Below are 27,624 nucleotides of genomic sequence, written 5' to 3'. Positions count from 1 at the left end.
ATCATATAACTGCATGTGGTGCAGCCCACACATTTATAACAGCCGCCGGGTCTGGTACGGGTAAGAGGTTTCGCTCTCTTGGTCACATCTATTTTGACCAGCATGTCCCTTAGGTTTTGGCCCCTGGTGTAACAGGGCATGATTTGAGTGTATTTGAGTTGCTATAGGTCTTTGTCCCGCTGTACCATTGGCCAGAGGGTTTTAGATGTATTGCAAATAGCTTCATCTGCTGAGTTGAAGCTACGTACCCAATGGATTTAATCTCTCTTCTTCTCCCCAGAGAGTGATGGGGTTTTCACCAGAAGATTATCTCTTGGGATTTTTTCAACCTTCTCTAGGGCTTGCTGGATCAGGTTTTGAGAGTAGCCTCTGTCTCTAAATTTGGAAGACATATTGGCCAAGTTATCTTTGAGTTTATCTGTCTCACTTGTAATCCTCTTAACTCGTAGCAGCTGTGAGTACGGTAGACTTCTTTTTGTGCTCCCGGGGTGATGGCTGTCCGCCGCTAGAAGTGTGTTGCGGTCGGTGGGTTTTTGATATATGTCTGTTTCCAGTTTACCGTCCTTGATGTAAATATGAACCTTGAGGCTCATCTGGAACGTAAATTTAATGGGGCAGTTAAGATGGTTAATGGACTCCATGAGTTCCCGAAATGACAATTCTGTCCCTTGCCAGAGGAGCAGGACGTCATCTATGTAGCGGCAGAAGAATAGCAGTTTGTCCTTTATTTCTGGAGAAAAGAACAACTCCTGTTCGATGGCATGCATGTATACATTAGCGTACGAGGGTGCGACGGGAGATCCCATCGCACATTGTAGAAAGAATTCACCAGGAAGTAGTTTCTGTACAACATGAGTTCCAGTAACCGCATCATGAATTCTGTCTGCGGTCCCTGGTACATCTGGTTGCTCTCCATCATCTTTCGCATGGCTTCCAATCCTTCAATATGAGGTATATTTGTGTACAGATTTGTGATGTCCAGTACACATAGCCAGGTGCCTGTGGGAATGTCCCTTATATGGTTCAATTTCACCAGTAGGTCTGTAGTGTCACGTAAATATGTACATTAGGTTTGCACACATGGTTGGATGAAGTGGTCCAAGAATAGAGCTGGTTTATAGAGCTGGTTTGCTGTATAAGGATTCTCTGGCCGAGATTATAGGCCTCCCACGCGGTCTAGTGGGATGTTTATGTATCTTAGGTAGACAGTATATTATGGGTGCCACTGGGAACTCGGTCTTTAAATATTCAGCCACTTCAATTGGAATGGTTCTGTGACAAATCGCTTGATCCACAATCGTGTCCAGTTCAGTTTTAAATTTCTGGGTAGGATTGGTTTTGAGGCGTTGGTATACATCTTTGTTGTTAAGTTGGGAGTAAACCTCTGATTTGTAGTCTTGTAGAGTTTGTAGTACAATACCTCCGCCCTTATCCGCGGGTAAAATCATGACTTCACTTAAAGATTTTAGATGTTTGATTGCCTTCCATTCTTCCCCAGAAAGATTAGAGTGTGGTTTGACGGTCTGTATGGTTGGAACTTGATAATTATGTGTTTTAATAAAGCTAGCAATGGAGGTGTTGGAGGAGATCGGGTCAATTTGTGATTTAGTTTTGAATTTAGAAAATGTATTAGTGACCATAGTCGTATCTTTATCTTTAAAGAAATCCCGAAGTTTAAGCTGACGATGTAATCTGGTCGTTTCAATGTGCCATTGTAAATCTTTAAATTTATTAGTAGGGACAAATGACATCCCTCGGTTGAGGACGGATTTCTCAGCAGTTGTAAGTTCAATGTCAGTAAGATTAAATATGGCATTTATTTCCTGCCTTTTTCTTGGTGTTTAGTACGCTTGTACTGCCCCCCTCTTTGGACGGGTCTGTTAGCTCCCCGCACGCTGCGCGGGTCTTTACCCCTAAAGGGGGTTTCTGGACATTGGAAGGCTTGGCGGAAGGTCCCTCATTCGCAGAGGACTGGGAGTCGCTGAATGTATCATAATTGCGATTTCTTGTGGAGGTATATTTCCTCGGGCGAGAAGATGGAGGTTTGTTTGCGTTGGTGCCAGTTAGCCAGGTATATACATTGGCTTCTGCAGTCTCTGTTCACTGTGTCGAATTTCTTCCTTTTGAACAATGTCAGTTCATTCTTATAAGCAGAGATTTGTTTGTCCAATTTATCAATCCAATCGCAAGATTTGTCAGCAATGAGTGCCTCCTTATGTTTGCTTTCATACTCCTTCCACTTATCTTTAGCCATAGCCATTTCCTTGGCAGACTCCTCGACTACAAGAGTCATTAGGTCGAAAGAGCAGGGGACATGCTGGTCAAAATAGATGTGACCAAGAGAGCGAAACCTCTTACCTAGGGAAGCCAATCCCGGGGCATTTTTTCAATCCCGGGATTCGGGATTGAAAAATGCTCAATCCCGGGATTCCCGGGATCCCGGGATTGGCTTTCCCAATAAAAAGACTGCCCCAAAATTACTTACATTTTGAGGGGTTGCTGTGTGGGGGGCGGGTCGTCAATGCCGCTGGGTGCGGGCTGGCGTGCTGGCTGGGTGGGCGGGTGGATGCGCTGGCTGGTTGGGTAGGTGCGCTGGCTAGCTGGCTGGGCGGGTGGACGCGTTGGCTGTCTGGGTGGGTGGGTGCGCTGGCTGGGCGGGCGGTGCGGCATTACAATGCCGGGCGCGACCTCTTCCTGCGCAGCGTGACCTCTGATCTCACGCTGAGAGGTCACGCTGCGCAGTGCTGCCGGGAGAAGTCGGGCAGCGTCTGAGCAATGCTCAGACGCTGCCCGGCATTAGACTGCGCGCATGCGCAGTCTAATCCCGAAATCCCGGGATTGGAAACTCCAATCCCGGGATTAAAATCCCGGCGTTTTGGGGGCCAAATCCCGGGATCCCGCCGCTCCCGATCCCGGGATTGGCCACCCTACTCTTACCCGTACCAGACCCGGCGGCTGTTATAAATGTGTGGGCTGCACCACATGCAGTTATATGATCTCTGGAAAATGGTTCTTCCATCCTCATTCTGGGAGAAAATATACCATCCGAACCCCCCTAACATGCACCAGCACCCATGTGGTGTATTTAATAAAATGCCCATGCGGCTTATGTTACGTGGGCAAAACCATCAGGACCATGAGAACCCGAATGGCCTTACATCGGTCGGCCATTAAAAAAGCATTTAAGAAAATGGACAGTGAACAACCTGTAGCGAAGCACTTCTTGCTGGAAAAACACAGTTTGGCAACACTTCGGTACATGGCCATAGACCAGGTGCCTGAGGACATTCATGGAGGTGATAGGGGGAAGAGGCTGCTCCAATTGGAGACCAAATGGATCCATGAACTGGATACCATGAGCCCCAGAGGGCTTAATGAACAAATTACGTACAATGTGTTCTTGTAAATTACTTACACTGTTCCCCTGCAGCTCTCCTCTCCTCATCCATTCTTCCCACACAGATGGGCCTTTGTATATTTTGCATATTTTTTCACACATTTTTCAGATGATTCTATATATACCCTTTTTAGATGACTTCATATTAAGATGTTTTTTCCACTATGTTTACAAGGATTTCGTCCAACAGGATATGTTTCACATTATTTACCCATACACCCTGCACTATTAGAACCTGTGCTTTTGTTTTGCAGTGTTTACATGGTCACCCTGACAACGAAGACGCACGCACAGGCTGTCGTTCTCTGTAGACCAGCCGGGAGGACGCCGAGGTTGCTAAGGACGCTGCATTGCCTGAGCATGGAGACGGGTCAACGCGGTGACGCACTTCCGGGTCACCCGTGCCGGGATCGGAGACGGCGGCGGGCGGTGTCAGACAGACAGGCTGACCTCTCCCACATCTATATAGGTGAGTTTTGTACACCTTCTTATAAAATGGTTGGCAGGTCAGGTAGGGGTTGAATAAAATACAAAAAAAGCGATAGGGGGTTGGAGTGTTCAAAGAAGCAGGCCAGCCACTCTCACTAGCAGTCAGAGCAGCTGGTAGTTTCTCAGTGCCTGCTGCAGTGCACTGAGGGAGAGGTGAGGAAGGAAATGGTACCGCGGTGCTGGGCACTTCAATAATTTAATCTCCAGCTGCGTCTCCATGGAAGCCAGGTCACTTACAATAATACCAGCGGCCTGCTGCAGTGCACGCTCAAAACCCAGGGGAGAGGAAGGAGATCGGAACAGCGGCGTGCGGGGGGGTGGTGTGTGTGTGTGGTTCTGGCCACTGACTGGGCTGCCGTCCCCGGCTCCCCCTCCCAGCCTGGGACTCCTGTGCTGCCATATTCCCGGGATAGAGCATATTTGCAAACCCTGCCCACTATCTATTGGTCTATTGTATACACAGGTGACTATACAGGATACATTGGACCTTATTCTGGTTGTAATCCTGCTTTACGGGAATGTCCGCTTTCCCTCTTTCATGCAGCATTTCCCGCATGGTAAATGTGAGTAATGAGTACACCTTTGCACCTGCTGTATGACCTGGTTTGTGTCAGTGAGTAATGAATGCACCTGCTGTGTGACCTGGGTAATGTGAACGGTTTGGGGTGCGGAGGACTGAGTATGAGAACCACTGGCAGATACAATAATAATTATGACTGGACGCTGCTACTAGTTTAGCACAACCTCTGTTACCTTTATCTGTGATCACCAAACTCGCTGCTCATTAATGATGTGTTTATATGTAACACCATAAGAGGACACCAGGTATACAGCTACTATGTGCCTCATGTTATATATGTACAGATCCTGTCACATAGCATCAGACACCGGCACCTGCCCTGTGGGAACACATTATCTTCCAGCTCTGACCCCAGCGAGAGAGTAACAGATCCCACATTATGGAGCTCATGGAGGTGGCTGGGAGTTGTGTCTAAGTACCGGATGCCAAATGGGATCCAGAAAAGCTGCGTGGTGCTGGGCTCGTGGGCTGTGAGTACCACGGAATGTGGCCGGCTCTGCAATCCCAGCACATGCATCTCCTACATAGGTGCCCGGGGTATGACAAGAGGCAGTGATGGTGCAAATATTAATATACAATCCACACACATTACAGTACAGGGTCACAGTGGATTTATTACATATATATTACAGAGAGGTTGTTATACAAAACAAAAAGCAGTTACAACAATGAGGTAATATAATGACTCAGTAATACATACACCAGCTGCTTTCCCATATACAGTCAGACTAGGAGACATGGAGTCTTATTGCACACTGATCGCTCAGGTCACTGTAACCATGGGAATAAATGACAGCACCAATAGAACTGGAAAATCATCATAAATGATAGATGCATTCAGCCAATCAGATGTGTCCATCGGCATTACATGTGTGTATCTTGCACCAAGGTGGAGAGAGTAGGCATTACGCTAATTGGGAGTCCATGTCAACAGCTGTCAACATTTACACAAAAAAATTAGAAAAACGTATGTCAACTTTTTGGGTCGATATTTTGACCCTGTTAAACTTTCCTATGCTGACCTTTGGTGTAGACTTATTGACTGGCTATCTAGACACTGTCTAATAATCCACACCTGATGGATGATAGAGGAATTTAGTATCGATGCTTCTGTTTCATGTAGATCATCAGCTCATTGAAAAAGGGACTTCTGTAGGAACTTACCGTTCAGATCCCTCTCTCAGAGTCTATCCTGGTGACACAGCTTAACCATGGGATGTAGTTGGGTCCAGAGGAGCAAATCGGTGCCTTTGCTATTACTTTAAGATGCAGGCTCCTCCCCTGATGCATCCCAGAATACCTCAGTAAAACTTTGAGCCCACTAGGAGACATTATTAGCATGCATAATCCATATAAACCAAATAACATGATACATATAAGAACATGAACAGGTATAAATACTTTCTGAGCGGTAAAGGGAGGAATCACTGTGTCACCAGGAAGAACTCTTACAAAAATTCCCTTTTCTCTATCGTCCATCCTGGTGACACAGCTTAACCATGGGACGTTCAAGAGCCTGTAAGACTGCTCACCCAAATAAAGTGTCCTCCGATACAAACTCATGAAAACGGTAGAATTTGGTGAAGGTGTGAACAGAGGACCAGATGGCTGCCCTGCATAACTGCTCCGCTGAAGCCCCGTGACGCAAAGCCCATGAGGCAGCAACTGACCTTGTGGTATGAGCAATAACCCTAGCCGCAACTGGTCTACCAACTTTTGTGTAGGCAAAAGCAGTCACCGACCTCAACCATCTTGCAATAGTTTGTTTGGAAGCTGGCCACCCTTTCTTATGTACATCATAAAAAACAAATAAGGTATCAGTGTTACGTCCAAATAAATTCGCAGAGCGTGAACCACGTCCAACCGTGATAACCTGTCGCTATTCCTAGCCTCCTCAGGAGGACAAAAAAATGGGAGCACAATCTCCTGATTTAAATGAAATTCTGATACTATTTTTGGAAGAAACTTCTGGACCGTAAGCAGAATTCCCCTGACATCATGAAAAACAAGGAAAGGAGGTTGAAAAGATAAGGGCCCCAAATCCAAGACTCTCCTAGCAGATGCAATAGCGAGGAGAAAAGCAAGCTTCCGTGAAAGGAACTTTAGATCCACAGACCTCAAGGGTTCAAAATGTAGTTTCTGCAACACTGAAAGCACCAGAGATAAATCCCAGGTACTTGTGTATTATCTGGGCGCCCAATGTGGAAAATTGATTGCCTTTACTTAAGGCATGCAATGCGGTGGACGCAAATTTGCGGTAAAATCTCGTCGATCGCATCGCATGCGGCAAATCGCGCATGCGATGCGATCAACGCGATTTTTCCATAGGAATCAATGTTAAATGGTTCCAAATGGTCCCTGACACCCGATTTCACATTAGGGGCAATGTTAAATGCCCCCCCCCCCCCCCGCATTGGGTGTATTAGCCCAAATGCCCCCGCATTGTTAACGCCACCCCACCATCAACGCCAACCCGAAGCATGGCGAGCGCAGCAAGCCTGCGAGGGGCGGCGGTACGCGTCCTCAGACTTTTTTCATACTCCCACCGACGCGATCAACGCGATTTTCCCATAGGTGAACAATGTTAAATTATTTTTAAAGTTAAAATCGGGTTGATCGCGGGCCATTATAATGCGATCAACGCGATCAACCCGATTTTACATAGGTGACAATGTCAAATGGGCCAATATGGCCCATTTCCTATTGAATATATTTAAAAAGTATGTTTAATGCCCCCCCTATTTTAACGCCACCCCGCTATCGACGCCAACCCGAAGCGTGGCGAGCGCAGCGGTACTCGTCCTCCGACCTTTTCATTCCCCTACTATCCACGTCGGCGCGGAGTTGAGCCCGAAGCGTGGCGAGCGCAGCGAGCCCCGCGCGGGGACGCGGATACCGGTGAAGCCCGCGAGGGGACGCGTATACCTGTGTGTACCTGTTTAACGTGTCCCCTCGCGGGGCTCGCTGCGCTTCGGGCTCGCCACACTTTATATTCTCAACTCCACGCCGACGTGGATAGTAGGGGTATGAAAAGGTCGGAGGACGCGTACCGCCGCTGCTCGCCACGCTTCGGGTTCACGTCAATAGCGGGGTGGCGTTAACAATAGGGGGGCATTTGACCCATCAGGGGGGCAGAAATTGGGGTCTGGGGACATTTTTACATTGAATCCTATGTAAAATCGGGTCCCAGGGACCATTTCACATAGGATCCTATGTAAAAATCACGTTGGTCGCATCGCGTGCGATTTGGTATGCACACGACGCGACTGACGCATCAACCCGACCAAAATCACTGGCGCCGTGCTAGGAAACAAGTACCCCAGAATCACATCATCCAAAAACCCCAAAAATCTAATTTAAATTGCTACTAGAATGACCTGGGTCTTCTGTTCCTTTATCCTTTTGAGCATCATGGGAAATGGAGGAAAGATATGCCAGACAAGTTCCAAGGCACAATCAAGTCCACGGCCCACGCTCTCGGATCTCTGCTCCTGGAACTAAACTGAGGAACCTGACAATTGTGACAGGAGGCCATCAAATCCACCTTCAGGAGCCAGGGGATTGTCAGAGCCTAGAACATCTCCGGGTGTAAGGCCCTCTCTCCTCCCTGTAACTGCATTCTGCTGAGGAAATCTACCTCTACATTCCAGATCCCCGTAATGAAAATTGCAGACAAGGCTGGAACATGAAGCTCTGCCTACTGGAAACTGCGACACTTCCCACATAGCCATTCAGCTTTGGATGCCGCCCTGATGGTTTACATAGGCCACAGACGTGGCATTGTCTGATTTGATTCAAACTAAAAACCCAGTTAAGACCTCCTCTGCTTGTTGAAACGCCTTCAATATTGCTCTGAGCTCCAACACATTTATCGGAAGAGATGACTCCTTCCGAGACCAGAGTCCCTGAAGCCTGAGGTGCAGAGTGACCACTCCCCAACCTGAGACTCGCATCTGCTGTGACCACAATCCAGGACCAGGTTTGTAGAGATCGACGTAACTGAAAGTCGTCTAGATCCATCCACCAGTGCAAGGAAACCCTCGTCTTGCAACAAGAGTATCCTCTCCTGTTTCATGACTTTTGGGTTCCCATACCAACAGTTCAGAATGTTCCACTGAAACACTTGGGAATGAAATAGAGCATACCGTAAGGTGTCAAAACGAGCCACCATCTTGCCCAACAGCTTTAGACACGTCCAAACCGATAGTCTGGAAGCTTGGAGGACCAGTATCACTAGCTGCCGTATGCTTCTGGATTTCCAGAAGAAATACCTGATGTAAATGAGCTTTCCCACAACTTTATATGATCCTCAGACATGGGATACAGTCTGTCAAATTTTCTAGGCATAACAATCCTTTTACCCAGCATTTTCCACACCTCACTTAATAAACCAGACAAAATCCGGTCTGCAGGGAAGGTCACCCCAGACTTGTGCGGTCGTTTGGAAAACCCTTCTGGCTGAGCCGGGTCTGCATCAGCAACATTCAAAGTATGGCACACTGCCATAATCAAATCCTCTACTCCAGGTGTGGCGGTATCAATATCCTCCTTCTGCACCCAAGGGTTTTCCTCTGAACATTCCCCTTCTTCCTCCTCAGAATCAGGACTGAGGAGGGTTTGTGCCAGCAAGGGACGCCTGGCACCCTGAAAAACTGTTCCATATAGGAACTCATTTTATGCACACCCTGTGCAGGGGCCCGCATAACCTGTAATAAAGCAGGGTCCCCATGTGTGAGTGGTGGGGTGTTCAGAGTAGGCAAGTAGAATAGGAGAACTGCTAAAATCCTCTTTCTGCCTGTTCAGAGCCTGCCCTAAGTCTGCTACAGATCTGTCCAGGGCTGCAGCCCACGCAGGTTCAAACTGCTCTGCTCTCTGTACCTGAGCCCCACTAGGAATAGCTCCACAAGCAGGGCACAAATCCCCCTGGTCCAACGGTCCACAAGTTAATTTAACTCTGCAAAACTTGCAGTAAACTAACATGGCAGCTGCCCCTCCTTCAGCAACAGCAGATCTACACCCTTCTGTCATAGTGTTAAGAAACACTGTGCAAAGTCAGGCGCTATACAGAGTAATGAACCAGTGGTACTTATCTGTAAGCTGCTGCTGCTGTTGCAGACCCACCGTGGTCACAGGAAAGGCACTGCTCAGAAGAATCTCAGCTGCAGGACTGTGATAGGGCAAGGCCCCTTTTCAGCTCCGCATGTGGAGGCAAAACGGCACCCAGTCCCCAGCCAGGAGGAGACCAAGTCCCTGCTTCAGCGGGGAGGATGTGCATTTTGGCACCCACCCCCCTTCAGCTGCTCCTATTGTAGATTCCTCTCGTCCAGTGACTTCCCCATAAAGGATCACCTTTGAGTGCACTGCCGCATGGGGCTCCTGTAACTGGCTTGTACTTTTAAATTGTCAGCGCCATAGCAGGGGGTACTATCACCAGAGCCCTCCCTCTAACAGCGAGCCGATGAAGTGTCCCCCAGAGCCCAGGAGACCTTTCCATTCCTAAGGCAGGGAGGTCATAGCACTGAGCTGGGAGAAAGCAGTGCTTTCTCACCAGCTCACAGGACACAGAAGCTGACAGGGAAGCGTTTCTATCAGCCCCTGTAGCACTAAAAAACTGTGTAACGAGGTTTCCTGAGGAAACCTCACACCGAGCCTGCTGCATGCTAAGAAAAATTACTAAAATAAAAATGTATAACTATCTCTAAATCTGGATGCATTACGCAGCCCCATAGCCTATGTACCCACTCCTGTGGGCACCTATACGAAAATGAGGTCTTCTGGGATGCAGCAGGGGAGGAGCCTGCGTCTTAAAAGAATAGCATAGGTGCCTTGGACCAGACTACATCCCATGTTTAAGCTGTGTCACCAGGATGGACGAAAGAGAAGTTATATTTTGTGTGTGTGAGTTTTCCGGTGTCTACAAGCAACTGCTTTAAGTGTAAAACATTTCCCACATTCAGAGCATGAAAATGGTTTCTCACCTGTGTGATTTCTCTCATGCGTAACAAGAGCTGATTTAGTTGCAAAACACTTTTCACACTCAGAGCATGAAAATGGTTTCTCACCTGTGTGAAGTCTCTCATGCCTAACAAGAGCCGATTTACATGCAAAACATTTCCCACATTCAGAGCATGAAAATGGGTTCTCACGAGTGTGTACTCTCTCATGTTTAACAAGAGATGATTTATCTGTAAAACATTTTCCACATTCAGAGCATGAAAATGGTTTCTCCCCTGTGTGACTTCTCTCATGTGTAGCAAGAGATGCTTTGTGCGTAAAACATTTCCCACATTCAGAGCATGAAAATGGTTTCTCACCTGTGTGTTTTCTCTCATGTATAACTAGAGCCGATTTAACTGCAAAACATTTCCCACATTCAGAGCATGAAAATGGTTTCTCAACAGTGTGATTTCTCTCATGTGTAACAAGAGCCGATTTCATTGCAAAACATTTCCCACATTCAGAGCATGAAAATGGTTTCTCAACAGTGTGATTTCTCTCATGTGTAACAAGAGTCGATTTCATTGCAAAACATTTCCCACATTCAGAGCATGAAAATGGTTTTTCAACAGTGTGATTTCTCTCATGTGTAACAAGAGACGATTTCATTGCAAAACATTTCCCACATTTAGAGCATGAAAATAGTTTCTCATTTGTGTGTTTCCTTTGATGTAGTACACAACTAAATTTATGTCCAAAACATTTCCCACATTCAGAACATGAAAATGGTTTCTCACCTGTGTGACTTCTTTCATGTCTAACAAGAGATGATTTCCGTTGAAAACATTTCCCACATTCAGAGCATGAAAATGGTTTCTCCCCTGTGTGACTTCTCTCATGTGTAGCAAGAGATGGTTTGTGCGTAAAACATTTCCCACATTCAGAGCATGAAAATGGTTTCACACCAGTGTGACTTCTCTCATGTATAACTAGTGTTGATTTAACTGCAAAACATTTCCCACATTCAGAACATGAAAATGGTTTCTCACCTGTGTGAATTCTCTCATGTGCAAGAAGAGATGATTTTTTTTTAAACCATTTCCCACATTCAGAGCATGAAAATGGTTTCTCACCAGTGTGACTTCTTTCATGTAGAAAAAGATATGATTTGCGTTGAAAACATTTCCCACATTCAGAGCATGAAAATGGTTTCTCCCCTGTGTGAGTTCTCTGATGTAAAACAGAATCTAACTGATGTATAGAACTCCTACCAAACTTAGAACTGGATGATCTTGTATCATATTTATGGTCTGTACTGTGTATAGTAATCTCTGCTATATCAGAAGGTTCCTCATGACTAGAGGGACCAGATGAAATATCTGCACTGTGAAATGTTGGGTGTATATTGGGGATAATGGGGTTTTCTTCTGGAGAATCTTGTCCGATGTTCTGATCTTCTATTATAAAACCTTGAGACACAATGAGATCTCCCTCCGAGGTATTCCTGTTTGTGCGCCCATCTACTGGAAACAGATGAATGACAACAGACAGAATTGATTACATTGAGAAGCAAATGATCATGGATGTTTAGCACTCTCTTAAAACTGAACATGTCTAATGCTGCGTACACACTGGCCGATATATCGCTGGTCCGTCAGTCATAAGTCTGTGAACGATATTGCTCAGACAATAGCGCGTCAGCTCTGCAACACAGCCGATGGTCAACATACCTAAAGCTAGGAGGTGCATTGTGCTGTGTGTAAGGCAAAAAAAAGGGGTACTCTCTACCTAGCAGGGCGCCCATTGCGGGCATCGCATTTACATCGCATGCCATTTTAATGGCATGCGATGCGACCGACGCGATGCCCGCGATTTTATAGAAATACATGAAAAATTGTAAATCGCGTCGGTCGCATCGCATGCGATGCGACCGACGCGATTACGCGATTTTACATAGGGAACATTGTTAAATGCCCCAATTTCACATAGGGAACAATGTTAAAAGGCCCCCAGACCCCAAATACCCACCCTGAAGTATGAAATGGCCCCCCCAATTGTTAACGCCACCCCACGATCAACGTCAACCCGAAGCGTGGCGAGCGGCGGCGGTACGCGTCCTCCGACCTTTTCATACCCCCACTATCCACGTCGAGTTGAGAATAGAAAGTGTGGCGAGCGCAGCGAACCCCCGAGCCCGAAGCGTGGCGAGCCCCGCGAGGGGACGCGGATACCTGTGAAGCCCGCGAAGGGACGCCGATACCTGTGAAGGTATCCGCGTCCCCTCGCCACACTTTCTATTCTCAACTCCACGCCGACGTGGATAGTGGTGGTATGAAAAGGTCGGAGGACGCGTACCGCTGCGCTCGCCACGCTTCGGGTTGACGTTGATCGTGGGGTAGCGTTAACAATTGGGGGGGCCATTTCACACTTCAGGGTGGGTATTTGGGGTCTGGGGGCCTTTTAACATTGTTCCCTATGTGAAATCGGGTCAATTGGGGCATTTAACATTGTTCCCTATGTAAAATCGCGGTAATCGTGTCGGTCGCATCGCATGCGATGCGACCGACGCGATTTTTTTTACCTGCGATGCCTATGATCAAAATCGTGGGCGCCCTTCTAGGTAAAGAGTACCAAAAAAGGATATAGATACTATAAAAGCGCTTTAGTACGAGTGTGCTTGGCTATAAGCAGCAATCTAAGAAAAAGGAGGAGTCAACCCCAATACAGTAGGTAGGAAAATAGGAAGACCTGTAGATTTCTCTAGTGATAACACATAAATGTAAGATATCAATCAATTCAAAATGGTCAGGTGTATGGCAAAGAAAACAACAGTTTAATTATGATAATAAAACATTAAACATCCTTTGTTTTCCATAATGCCAGAATTTGGAGAGCCTCCGGATAATATTGTGAAAGAAAAGAAGGTTTTGGTTGTAATCAAACTCTTATGCTGGGTACACACCAGGACGACTAGGGCCCGATTCTGTCAATTTAGATCCAATTCCGACCGGTTGTATGCAGATTGTATGTACTATCGTGTGTTTTTGACATTTATTTGATCCGATTCCGATCCAATGCGCGTTCACGCCGCTCGTTTGGTCGCATCTTTGGTCCTACGTGCTGCAGGTAGGATCCGTCAATCCCAGGCCGACCGACTGTCAATCGTATGCAGATCGTGAGTGTTTTTTGCCGCCTCCGTCGTCCGTCCGTCGTTTGATCCAGCCTATTTGAGTGGCATTTCCTAAACACTCCCCCGGCGCCATGTTTTTCCACATAGCAAACAGCGCTGGCGCAGCAGTTGGACTCTCCTTCTTGTCTCAGCTCCCAGAACAACAACCTGGTATGTTTGCACTCCCAATGCTCTCCTATGCATGCCCACTGTTGCCACCAATGTATATAGTGTGTATAGAACACTGGTTTGTCAACCGTGCACCCGACCATGTCACTGTTTGCTCGGGTGGGCCCCATGTGTGTGTGTATACATATAACCAATGTCCACCATTGCAGTATTCCATGCACTCCTCTCTGCTAGGCCCCATTCACCTGTGTGTGTGTGTGTGTGCGTGTGTGTGTTTGTGTATATATAGATATATATACATAAACCATTGTCCACCATTGCAGTATTCCATGCACTCCTCTCTGCTAGGCCCCATTCACCTGTGTGTGTGTGTGTTTGTGTATATATAGATATATATACATAAACCATTGTCCACCATTGCAGTATTCCATGCACTCCTCTCTGCTAGGCCCCATTCACGTGTGTGTGTGTGTGTGTGTTTGTGTATATATAGATATATATACATAAACCATTGTCCACCATTGCAGTATTCCATGCACTCCTCTCTGCTAGGCCCCATTCACCTGTGTGTGTGTGTGTGTGTGTGTTTGTGTATATATAGATATATATACATAAACCATTGTCCACCATTGCAGTATTCCATGCACTCCTCTCTGCTAGGCCCCATTCACCTGTGTGTGTGTGTGTTTGTGTATATATAGATATATATACATAAACCATTGTCCACCATTGCAGTATTCCATGCACTCCTCTCTGCTAGGCCCCATTCACCTGTGTGTGTGTGTTTGTGTATATATAGATATATATACATAAACCATTGTCCACCATTGCAGTATTCCATGCACTCCTCTCTGCTAGGCCCCATTCACCTGTGTGTGTGTGTGTTTGTGTATATATAGATATATATACATAAACCATTGTCCACCATTGCAGTATTCCATGCACTCCTCTCTGCTAGGCCCCATTCACCTGTGTGTGTGTGTGTGTTTGTGTATATATAGATATATATATATATACATAAACCATTGTCCACCATTGCAGTATTCCATGCACTCCTCTCTGCTAGGCCCCATTCACCTGTGTGTGTGAATAGCAATATGCACAATAAAATGTATAGTGGTTTTCATAAAAGTTTATTAACATTTTAAATACTTAAAACATAAGAACTAGGTAAACTGGTAACTATAACTATAAAAATTTAAATATGAAACAAAACATAGGTATAACTATAACAACTAAAATGGTTTTATCTTTTTTACAGTCCCAATGTCCAACGCAAAGGAACAAGAGTTTCTTGAAGGGTTTATTGAAAAATATCGTTCACACGAATGCCTGTGGCGAACAAAATCCAAAGAATATTCAAACAAAATGAAAAGAACGCTACAGTCTTCCATTTCACCCAGAGGCCAATGTTGAATGGGTGAGGAAACGCATCCAGAATCTGCGCACGGTGTTCTTAAAGGAACACAAGAAGGTGGAGGCTGCAAAGAATTCTGGTGCTGGAGTCGACGAGATGTATCAAACATCGCTCTGGTACTATGATCGGTTGACATTCACCCTCAGCCAGGAGTCGATGAGGACAGGAGTAGTCCTGATGGTAGAACATGAAAACCAAGAAGTCACGGCGCAGGAGGAGGAGAATTTGCAGTCTGCATCAGTGAGTCTATTTTTTGGGCTATCTAATTGATTCCTCCTGCCAATCCACAGCCCCCTCCCCATTAAAGTAGGCCATGTACTCTTCCCTCACCTGTTTGGCTCGTGCACTCCCTGTGTAGTGTTGTGTTGGGGTTTGCAAGGAGGATATCTGCACTACCTCCTCTGGCAGTTCTTGGTCTTCTTGGAGTGCTGTGCCTGTAGCCCTTTGCTGTGTGGCTTTTCTGCGGAGCAAATTGTGCAGGACACAGCACGCCGTGACAACCCAGTCAATTTTGTCCACCCTCAGGTTAATGGCAGTGTGGAAAATGCGAAACCGGCTAGCCAGGATGCCAAAAGCATTTTCCACAACACGCCGTGCCCTGGATAGCCTGTAGTTAAAGATCCTTTTGTCATGGTTCAGGCTATGCTCGTGCAGGCCAAAAGCCTCGTCTGCCACAAAAACAAAGTTAAGCCCCTGTTTAGTTTCCTGGACAGACGGCAAGTGAAGGGTGTTCGCTATGAGCCTTTCGTAGAACTTTGTGTCCTTGAAAGTGCCACCATCCGATGCACGGCCATTCCTTCCTACATCCAGGAAGATAAACTCATAGTTCGCATTAACAACAGCCATTAGTACAATGCTAAAATAGCCCTTGTAATTAAAATAGTAGGAACCACTATTGATAGGCTGGGCTATGCGGACATGTTTGCCATCAATGGCTCCACCGCAATTTGGAAAGTTCCATCGCTGTTCAAACTCCTCTGCGATGACTTTCCATTCATTCACGCTGGTAGGGAACTGAAATTAGAAGTAAATAGAATTGATTAGTAAACATGTTCAATTTTTTTACAGCTTGGTGACTACCCACCTGCAACCCCAGACCTATCTGTCCTATCTGAGAATGCATGCACATCGAACGAAGTTCCTACTCCGGCACGCACTCCGCCACCCACCCTGGAACCCACTCCACCACTCCCCCGTGCCAAAAAAATGCGTGGCAAAGGAAAAAAAGGAGAAGCATCAGCACATGAAGAATTTATGATGCGGGCACAGCGAGTCCTGCAAAGAAACCCGGACAAACATGACAACTACTTCACTTATGTGGCAGAGTGTGTTCGCAACATGGCTCCGGACCAGCAACTTACTTTTAAGTTATGCATGGAGTTGGTGTATAATGGCAGTTTAGGGTATCTCAACAGTGGCACTAAAATAGTTGGCATTGGTAGTGCACCAGACACACCACTGTCATTAGAATCACCAGTGCCTACTCCGCCTGCCACCGTAGCAGGCCAGTCGAGCACAATTCCAACACATACCCAGTCAACACCTACACAGCCTTCTCAACCCCCCCAGTACCGTCAATTCTACAGTTCTTTACTGATAGAAGATCCAGAGTGTCCTGTTTTTGAGGATCTGTCTTAAAAAATAGGCTATTTTATCATTTACCATCGACATGGTCTCAGCTGCAGGTATGTGATGGCCACTGCTCACATGGCGTATGGCGCACATCAATGGGGCCGGGACCATTGCATCTGCGCCATGCGCCATGTGGGCCGCAGCCTTTACATATCTGCAGCAGACATCCTCTGCCGCACAGTACCTTATCCCTACTGTTGTAAGGGCCTGTTCCAGAAGTTACCAGAGTGTGTTTTTTTATATGCTGCTACCTGTACCTGCATTACCAGAGGGAGAACAGGATTCTCCTCAATCTGGATAGCAAACTCCTTTTATTGCCCTTTTGTCTTTGCCAATAGTATGGGGTACTGTGCGGCAGACATGGTCTCGGCTGCAGGTATGTGATGGCCACTGCTCACATGTCGTATGGCGCACATCAATGGGGCCGGGACCATTGCATCTGCGCCATGCGCCATGTGGGCCGCAGCCTTTACTTATCGGCGGCAGACATCCTCTGCCACACAGTAGCCCGTACTTATTGGGAAAGTTTAAACTGGGTCATACATACTTAAATCTTTATATATAGTGTGTGTTTTTGTACAATATCTTTTATATATGGTATCTCCTATATATTTGGCTACATCTGTCACTCAAAGTGGGTGTCTGTGTCTATAACGCTCTGTTCCTGGACTTTCCTCTTAATGTGTGATTGCCTTCATCTGTGCTGAACACCTTTCTGAGAAATTAACCTGTTTAAAACAGGTGATGGCAATCATACATTAAGGGGAAGTCTAGAAACAGAGCATTGTGTCCCTCCTGGAGAGGGTCATGTTGGGAGGTATGTGACAGAGAACCAGCCCAGTGAGCCCACAGACAGTGCCAGACACCCACTGCCTTCCCATGTTGCCCAGCACTGCTACTCCACAGCCACCAGGTGAGCGCCCCCCTCCCGCGATTTGCGGCAAAACCACCCCCCCCCGCGCGCCCCCCCCTCCCGCGATTCGCGGCAAAAACACCCGCTCCCCCGCGACCCCCCCTACCGCGATTCGCAGCAAAAACACCCCCGCGACCCCCCCTCCCGCGATTCGCTGCAAAAAGAACCCCCCCACGACCCCTCCTGCAATTCGCGGCATAACCACCACCCCGCGACCCCCCCTCCCGCGAATCGCGGCAAACCCTCCCCCGTGACCCCCCCCCCCCCCCCGATTCGCGGAAAAAACACCCCCCCACGACCTCCCTCCCGCGATTCGCGGCAAAAAGAACCCACCCGCGACCCCCCCTTGCACGATTGGCGGCACCCCCCCTGCGACCCCCCTCCCGCGATTCGCGGCACCCCCCCCCCCGCAATTTGCAGCAGCCCCAGGATTAAATGGCACATGCAAAACACTGACATGGCTATGGTCGACAATGAAAAAGGTTGACATGAGTTTTTGAAGATTTATTTTTAATTTTTTCATATTCATTGTCATGTGTCGACATGGACACCAATGAAGTGGCACACTTATGTCAACATTTACATGTGTTGACCTTTCTGTGTTGATTTTTTCTTGTGGCGATTCGCGTCACACCCCCCGCAACCCCCCCTCCCGCGATTCGCGGCACCCCCCGTGACCCCCTACCTCCCGCAATTCGCGGCAACCCCCCACCGGAACCCCTGTGAACCCCGCCCTCCCGCGATTCGCGGCACCCACCCCCGCGACCCCCCCTCCCGCAATTCGCGGCACCCCCCCGTGATTCACGGCAGCTCCAGAATTAAATTGCACATGGAAAACACTGACATGGCTATGGTCGACAATGAAAAAGGTTGACATGAGTTTTTGAAGTTTTTTTGTCATTTTTTTAATATTTTCATATTCATTCTCATGTGTCGACATGGACACCAATGAAGTGCCACACTTATGTCAACATTTACATGTGTTGACCTTTCTGTGTTGATTTTTTTCTTGTGGCGATTCGCGTCACACCCCCCGCAACCCCCCCTCCGGCGATTCGCGGCACCCCCCCGCGACCCCCCCCTCCCGCAATTCGCGGCAACCCCCCACCGGAACCCCCATGAACCCCGCTCTCCCGCGATTCGCGGCACCCACCCCCTGCAACCCCGCACCCCCCGCGATTCGCGGCAGCCCCAGGATTAAATGGCACATGCAAAACACTGGCACGGCTATGGTCGACAATGAAAAAGGTTGACATGAGTTTTTGAAGATTTATTTCATTTTTTGAATGTTTTCATATTCATTGTCATGTGTCAACATGGACACCAATGAAGTGCCACACTTATGTCAACATTTACATGTGTTGACCTTTCTGTGTTGATTTTTTCTTGTGGCGATTTGCGTCACCCCACCCCCCCCCACAACCCCCACTCCCGCGATTCACGGCACACACACACCTCCCCCGCGATTCTCGGCACCCCACCCCGTGACCCCCCCTCCCGTGATTCACGGCACACCCCCGCGACCCCCCCTCCCATGATTCGCCGCAACCCCCGCCCCGTAACCCCCCCCTCCCGCGATTCGCGGCACCCACCCACGCGACCCCCCCTCCCGCAATTCGCGGCAGCTCCAGAATTAAATTGCACATGGAAAACACTGACATGGCTATGATCGACAATGAAAAAGGTTGACATGAGTTTTTGAAGCTTTTTCATTTTTTGAATGTTTTCATATTCATTCTCATGTGTCGACATGGACACCAATGAAGTGCCACACTTATGTCAACATTTACATGTGTTGACCTTTCTGTGTTGATTTTTTCTTGTGGCGATTCGCGTCACCCCCCCCCACCCCCCGCAACCCCCACTCCCGCGATTCACGGCACACACACACCCCCCCCCCGCGATTCTCGGCACCCCACCCCTGACCCCCCCTCCCGTGATTCACGGCACACCCCCCCGCGACCCCCCCTACCATGATTCGCCGCAACCCCCGCCCCCCTAACCCCCCTCCCGCGATTTGCGGCAACCCACCCCGCGATCTCCCTCCCGCGATTCTCTGCATTCCCTCCCGCGATTCGCAGCATCCACCCCCCCACAACCCCCCCTCCTGCAATTTGCGGCACCCCCCGCGACCCCCCCTCCTGCAATTCGCGGCACCCTCCGCGACCCCCCCTCCCGCGATTCGCGGACACCTAAGTTGCAATACAGGGCATCTTTCATACAATTCTAACCATATTTCTCATATACAAACGTTCACAAATTAAGGGGGCGCAGCCCCTTACGACGGTGTGAAGAGCGCCCGTAGGGCGCGATGAATCACCTAGTTATAATATATTTGTGTTGACACAATCTATTTACTATTTTACATGTTTTACCTATGAAAGGCCTAAAAAACCTGTTTCTGTCCTAGGCCTAAATTATAAATAAAAATATTTTGTTTGCACAATAAAGTGTACGGTGTATATTTCATCCTTACCTTACAATACTGGTACTGCAGCACCTTCACAATGGCTTTGCAGGTCTCCGGGATGATGAGGCCCAAAGCTTGCGGGGAGATGAGGGATCCAAACTTTAGGTCAGCAAGAGACCGTCCTGTCGCCAGAAACCTCAGGGTCACCACCAGCTGTTCCTCAGCAGGGATAGCCATGCGATACTTGGTATCCTGCTTCTCGATGTGGGGAGTCACCAGACGCAGCAATTCCTGGAATGTGGCATCATCCATCCTCAAGAAGTTACGAAAATCGTCTGGGTTATTTTCCCTGATGTCCCTGAGCAGTGGCATGTGCGAACGAGTCTGACGCTGAAGTAGCCACTGCTTTGTCCAGCATGATCTTTCTCTCCTGTGCTGGGCTCTCTGATGCCTGAGCTTCAAAACTGCATAATAGAGCAGGTACTGCTGCTGGTGACTACCCATCACTGCATTCTCCATAGTGCAGGGTTAAAAGACACTTTGTAATGGCAGGCAAAACAAAGTAATGTGTAAATAGCTATGTCCAGCGTTCAGCAGGTATAAACCAAGCCTCACTAGTAACAAAGCAGAAATACACTGGTTTAAAATGGCTGCTGCTATTCCTATCCCCCTCTGCTAGTCCTCCCCCTCTGCTAGTCCAGCCCCTTCATTCAAATTTCAAAGGCCAATCTGACGACGGTCGCATGTGTTCTTGCAAAAAAACAAAAACCAGTGATCCGACCGTCTTCACGACCATTGCGGGCACATCGGGATCGGATCTAGATCGTTCCGCCAAAAAAACACAATTTTTGCTAATCGTTTGCTGGGGACTGCCTGGGAGCTCCCGGGAAGTCCAAGGGAAATCGTTCCATGGTCGTCTATCGGTCGTGAACGACGGTGGTCGTCCTTGTGTGTACCCTACATTAGGTATGGGGACTCAGGTGTTGGTAGGTCCTATCCATAGACTGTACCGGGCCTTTAAGTGGCTGGAAGTGGAATAAAAGGGACCAGGTTGGTTTCCTGAGAAGTAATGGGCCCCATACATCAGCAATCACAATTAATGGATTTCCAGATCCAGGGATTTTTTGGCCAGATAAATGGATTCTACAATCTATTTGACTTGCCCACACATTACAGATTTATTTCAGTGATCGGCAGATTTTTCCATCTAAAGATTGCATCTTCATATCTGGAAATTGCCCAATCGATTGTCATTTCAGCTGTTCATAATGTAAATAGATGAAGACGACGAATTGGGAATGCCCACACATATAAAAAAGATCCGCAGATAATACCAGATTATTAAGCATGTTTAAAAATCTGATTAAGCAATCGATTGGCGATTTTGATTGGGATTGCCAAAAGGGGGAGCCCACACATCTAAAATTTAAGGTACCCATACACTAGTAAGATTTATCTTCAGATCTGTCTGGTTGGAACAAAAACATGGTTATGGATGAGTGACAGTTTGTCAGTTTTCCAGCATTTCCAAATGGTCAATTGTCATTTGCTCTCATCCATAACCATGTTTTTGTTCCAACCAGCCAGATCTGAAGATACATCTGCGAGTGTATGGCCACCTTAATTGTGGCAATCATCTCCATATTTGAAAATTGTCACAATTAATTGCTGATGTATGGGGCCCTTAAATGTCCCAATTGGAGAGTATATGTAGCTCCTTAGCAAAACTTGGTAAGTCCCACAAAATTGAAGAGGCTGGATCTTAGAGAATCATGCAGACATGTGGCAGGTGGAAGTGCCTGAGACTGAAAGAACGTTCTTTTCTTGGATCCACACACAATATTATCCTGAGGTTCTCCAAATTCTGGCATTATGGAAAACAAAGGGCGACTATTGATCGGAATGTCATTTCTTGACTAATACATGCTTTTTTTCCCCCCATCAATAAATTTTTACTGAAACACAAGTTTTTATATGGGGTACAGAAAAGAAAAAGGGTAACTTTCGAGGGGGAAGGGGGGATATAACAAGCCACAGTTAAAATGCAGTATGAGTCGCTAAGCATAGCGAACATCACAGGTATATCAAACAGTACAAGACACTATATATATCACATACAGTATGTTTCTAGATAAATGAGTTCAGGTAAAATGTACAGACATACATACTCAATAGGCTTTGAATACACTAGCTTAACTGTTCTATTCTGTTCATAGAGGTGCATTTATTATTGTTGAACCTCAGGTGGATCATTTAGGCCATGGGTCTTCAAACTGTGGCCCTCCAGATGTCGTGAAACTACAAATCCCAGCATGCCTTGCCACAGTTTTGCTATAAGGGAGTGTTAAAACTGTGGCAAGGCATGCTGGGATTTGTAGTTTCACAACATCTGGAGGGCCACAGGTTGAAGACCCATGATTTAGGCTAAACTGGCGTGGACCTGTGAGAGGTGGATGGAAAGAATTCAGCTCCCTCGCCTTCTGTTACGTATGTGTGCCAGAGACGCCAGCGAGTATGGGGGGAGGTGGGTGTAGATGTAAATGGAATATAGGTTGTTTCCATAAGAAGATAAAGATAACTTGTAGCAGGTCTGGAGAGGAAGGCGGTTTCCATTGCTGGGCAAAGTTGGCTCGAGCGGCAATAAGGATATGGCCTAAGACAAATCTCTTATCAGGAGGGACAGCTTTAGGGTTAATATGGAACAACGCAGGGGATGGGTCAAGAGTGATATTTATCTCGAGTACATTAGAAATAAGGTTGAAGACCTCGGACCAGTAGTTCTGAATTTTAGGACAGGACCAGAAGATGTGGTATATATTACCCACACACCTACATAACCTCCAGCATTGAAGGCAGGAAGGCCAAAAAGTGTGAAGGCGGTCAGGAGTCAGGTAAAGTCTGTTAATTAGTTTGATGTGCATCTCTGTATGGTTTAGGCAGCGAGGCATAGTGTAAGAAGAAAGAAAAATCTGACGCCATTGTGTAGGGGTAAATGATCTACCCAAGTCTGTTTCCCATTTCACATGGGAGGTAGTCTTAGTGAAGCCAGTAGGTGTTATCAGAATCTTATACCAGAAGGTTATGTCACTTCTAGTACCTACCCTAAAGGGTCTGGTAAGAATTGTCTGGGATGTAGTATCTGGAGGGGATGTGGATAGGGAAATGGGATTTCCACAAGTGCGCGATTTGGAGGTAGTGAAAATATTCAGATGGGGGGATGGAATATTGGTGTTGTAGGGAGGTGAAGGGGAGCAGAGATTGTCCGTCAAGTATATCTTCTAAGGAGGAAACACCAAAGGTCTTCCAAGTATTTAGGTTGAGGTTAGGGATTGGTCTAGCTACCGTGGTGATAGAGATGTTGGATATGTTAGATGCCGGGGCAGGTAGGGTGGCTAGTAGTTGGTCCCAGGCCTGCAAGGAGGCCTTGATAGTCGGGAGCAGGGAAGGTTGGACAGGTCTGAGGTGTCTAGGAATTCTGAGAAAATCCGCAAAGGGGGTGGAGGTGGACGAGGCTTGTTCGATAGTTACTCATCCCGTGGTAGAGTTAGCTTCAGTATAGTATTTAAGAGGGGTTAGGAGGCATGCGCTATGGTAGTGAAACAGATCTGGGAGGTCCAGGCCATCAAAGGCTTTAGGTAATGTCATCTTAGATCGGGCCATAGTTGGGGGTCTGGACGACCAAACGTATTTTGTTAATATGGATGTACAAAGTTGTAGAGATTTCTTAGGGAAGGTATATGGGATGGTGAGGAACAAATAAATCAGTTTAAGGAGTAGGGACATTTTAAAAGCCGCCATACGACCCATCCAGGAGATATCATACGACAGCCAAGATTTAGATATGTTGGTCAGAGTTGTGAGAAGAGGAGTGAAGTTGACAGTGAAGACAGTAGATGTGTATGGGGGGATATGTATTCCCAGTTATTTTATTGATTCTGTTTGCCAATTGCATTTATAGAGTGATTGTAAACGGGGTAAAGGTCCAGAGAGGTTGATTGGGAGGGTGTCCGTTTTGGTGGTGTTCAGTTTATAGTAAGAGGCCGCACTATATGAGGCTAAAATAGTGTGGAGGAAAGGGAGCGTTCTAATGGGATTAGTCACAAAGAGCAATGGGATTAGTCACAAAGAGCAATACATCGTCAGCAAAAAGGCTTAACTTGTGATGATGTGGGCTTATTTGTAAACCTGGAAAGTTAGTGTCGTTGCATATAGTAATGGCTAATGGTTCTATTCAGAGAACAAAAATTAGGGGGGAGAGGGGGCAACCTTGTCTAGTGCCGTTTGTGATCTTAAAAGAGATAGAGAGAAAATCGTTGCTGAACACCCGGGCCGTTGGTGAGCTATAAAACGTCATGATCGATGTGAGGACACAATCTCTGAAGCCAAAACGCAAGAGGACCTCTCGCATATATTGCCAGTTCAGTCTCTCGAACGCTTTTTCTGCATCAAGGGATAGAAGATGATCCTGGTCTCTGGAAAGGGAGTCTATCAGATTGAATACTCTCCTCGTATTATCAGAGGCCTGTCTTCCCGGCACAAATCCTGTCTGGTCCGGGTGCACCAGCAACGGAAGAAACGGGTTGCCAATAGTTTGGCAATCAGTTTTATATCACAATTTAGTAGCACTATAGGGCGGTAATTTTTACATAAGGAAGGATCTTTTCCGGGTTTGGGTATGGTTACAATACGTGCTTCTAATAATTATGGGGGGGGGCAGAGCCCAGGGAAGATAGCTCATTAAACAGGTCTGTTAGGTATGGAGTTAGAAGGTCACTAAATGTGATGTAGAAATCAGTGATAAACCCATCTGGGCCCGGGGCTTTGTTACAGGGTAGAGATTTAATGGCTGTTTGGATTTCCGTATGTGACCATGGAGCGTTAAGTGAATCTAGTTGTTCCTGGGTAAGAGAGGGAATCTGGATCATGTCCAGGAAGGAGGATATTGTTACATTAGAGGGCTGGGGCGTGGATGAATCATAGGCCAAATTGTATAGCTGGGCATAGTATTGTGCGAACTGGTTTGCAATATTTTTGGGATTTAGGAGTTTTTCTTTATTAGGAGTGATAATGTGTTTAATCCTATTCCTGGCCTGTTGGGCGCGTAATTCCGAGCAAGCATTCTGCCTGATCTATTGCTCAATAGGTAGAATTTATGTCGCATTCTATTTAAGGCTGATTGGGTACGGGCCAGGAGGATTTTTTGGAGTTGTCTACGTATGCTTGATATTTCTAGATGGGGCAGTTTTATTTCTAGATTCGAGAGCCAATCTATGTAAGATTGGCTCCTGCTTGTATTGCAGCCCCTCTGGTGACTGCTTTGAGGGCACACCAGTGGTTGGTGACAGATGTATCTTGGGGAGAGTCATTAGACAAGTAGGAGCTGATAGATTCCAATATAATTTCCTTAGATATAGGGTCTTTTAGTAGGTGCGGGAAAAGACGCCACGGCCGAGAGGGGGTTTGGGAGGGGCTCAGTTTCCATTTACAAGTGACAGGGGCATGATCAGACCAAGTGATGGGCAGGATGTCGATGTCTTTAGTGTTTTGTAAAGTCCACTTATCGAAGAGGATGTAATCTATTCTAGATTAAGAGTTGTGTACTGGAGAGTAGAAGGTATATTCTCGACCAGAAGGATAATTAGATCTCCAGATGTCATATAGGTCATACTCCAGAAGGAGGTTATGAAAAGATAGGGAAGGGTTGGACATTTGGGAAGTACGAGGGGGGGGGGGGGGGGGGGGTGTTGTTGGAATTTGTCTAATTTGGGATCTAGAAAATCTCCAAGCATGAAAAACTAGACCACATATATTAGGTAAAACAGCAAGTAAGGAACCAGGCGCAAAGGACCTTAGAAGATATAACAAACAAACATAGAAAATACTTAGCATGGGTATCACATCCCGGTGGAAGAGAAAGCAAGGTCGCAGGCACCATAGTTCACAAAACAGGTATACTTGTCCATCGAACTCGAGGGGAGTCTTCAAGTGGCATACCATTCTTGTTGAATAGTACGTGGGCATTTTGGGTCCTGAGGTCTCGGAACCGAGATGTCCCAGTCCATCAGGAGTTTAACTCCGGCGTCCAGGGAGGATATGGTGTATGTAGTATCTTCATGGTAGATGATCAATTTAACTGGGAACCCCCAGCAGTACCGGGCTCAGAGTGCGACGGTGATGGGGGTAAACGCTCGTCTGTTGGCAATGGTTACTGGAGAGAAATCTTGGAAGATCTGGAGGCCTCCATGTAGATCAGTATTTTTCGCTTCTCGTGCTGCTCTGAGGATGCGTTCTTTAACTGTGAAAAAGTGAACCCGTAATAGGGTGTCCTTTGGTAGATCAGCGGAGACTGATTTTGGTCTTGGGAGGCGGTGTATGCGATCTATCAAGAGGTCTTTGGGATCTATTGCAGGGAGTAGCTTGCGGAACAGCGTACCGACATCGCCTTAACATTTTTCTGCGTTGGACACCGAGTCAGGAATGCTCTAATCTTGATGTTATCTGCCAGTTTAGACTTGAATTGGTCTATGTCTTGTTGTTGGCAGTCATAGGAGTTTATCAAGTCATTGTGAGATGCAACCAGCTCCTCCATTTTACGTTCCAGGTGATCAGTTCTGTAACCAATGGCAACCAGCTCGGTCTTAACTTCGCGTATAGCAGATTTTAAGTCTTTAGACATTTCTGCTTGAAACGCAGAAAAGACCTGGCATAGGGATTTCACTGTCACTGGTGAATCTGATTCGCAATCCACTCCAGCCATCACAATGGGAGAGGTAATTTTGCCCGACGCTCCCAGAGGCTAGGTGACGTGTGTTTTGGGGGGCTGGTATGCGATGTCGGGAGTTGTGGGAATTTTTTGGAGGAGAGGGAGATCTTAGATGGCACTACATCCTTAGCTTTCTTGGAAGGCATAGAGAGATAATAAAGCACTCTTAGTTAGAGCTGAAATTGTAGGAAGAATGGTACCGGGGGGTATTGTATAGGTTCACTCTAGCATAGTGAGTGCTAGATATACAGTGCTGGTGAGTGGCAGTGAGTATATAGGCTGTTCACATCTGTAGACTTTATGGGTGCTTACATATAGATCTCACCACTTTGTCTCAGAAATGGGCTTAGGGGGAGAGAACAAATCAGTTTCCCCAGGTATCGGCCTACAATGCAATGTGGTAGTCCAAGGAAAAGGCCACCTAATGAGGGGTAGACCTTTGCAAGCAGGAAGATATAGAAAGGTAGCCCAGGTAATACGAGTTTTCTATAGGACTAGGTGGCAGCTGTGTGGGGTGAAACCCCCTGGATTTACCTGATGTGGGATGGAGGTGGTGGTGAAATGGTGGCTGGCTCCTAACAGACTCCCACTGGGGATCTGATCCGGGTGCCTTCAGTAGTGTGCCCACGCCTGTATAGCTGAGCAGTCTGTGATCTTGCTGGCAGATATCCTAAATCACATGGTCTCCCCTTACATCGCCGGCTCCGGCCTGGTGGTAGGCCCCGGTGCACAGCGGGCGCGCTGGGGCGCCGCAAATCGCCTCTGAGTTCGGGAGGGGGTAAGCGCTG

At 47.1% G+C, this 27,624-nt stretch overlaps 1 protein-coding gene across 1 annotated transcript in view; it reads right to left on the bottom strand.

The window, feature by feature from the left end:
• The window catches only part of LOC146009580 (uncharacterized), a 120,789-nt gene that overhangs the window by 73,071 nt on the left and 20,094 nt on the right, over positions 1–27,624 (bottom strand). Inside the window, exons 7-12 of the mRNA XM_083150026.1 lie at positions 10,352–11,926; positions 8,407–8,588; positions 2,080–2,317; positions 1,421–1,654; positions 784–939; positions 300–730 (exon numbers count right to left, since the gene is read on the bottom strand). Coding sequence (XP_083006152.1) covers positions 300–730; positions 784–939; positions 1,421–1,654; positions 2,080–2,317; positions 8,407–8,588; positions 10,352–11,926 — 2,816 coding nt within the window. The remainder of the gene's footprint in view (positions 1–299; positions 731–783; positions 940–1,420; positions 1,655–2,079; positions 2,318–8,406; positions 8,589–10,351; positions 11,927–27,624) is intronic.

The sequence above is a fragment of the Crinia signifera genome, chromosome 6, assembly GCF_055691185.1.
Source record: "Crinia signifera chromosome 6, ASM5569118v1, whole genome shotgun sequence".
Taxonomy (NCBI): Eukaryota; Metazoa; Chordata; class Amphibia; order Anura; family Myobatrachidae; genus Crinia; species Crinia signifera.
Note: the sequence above shows the minus strand (reverse complement) of the source record. Positions and strands in the feature narration are given on the sequence as shown.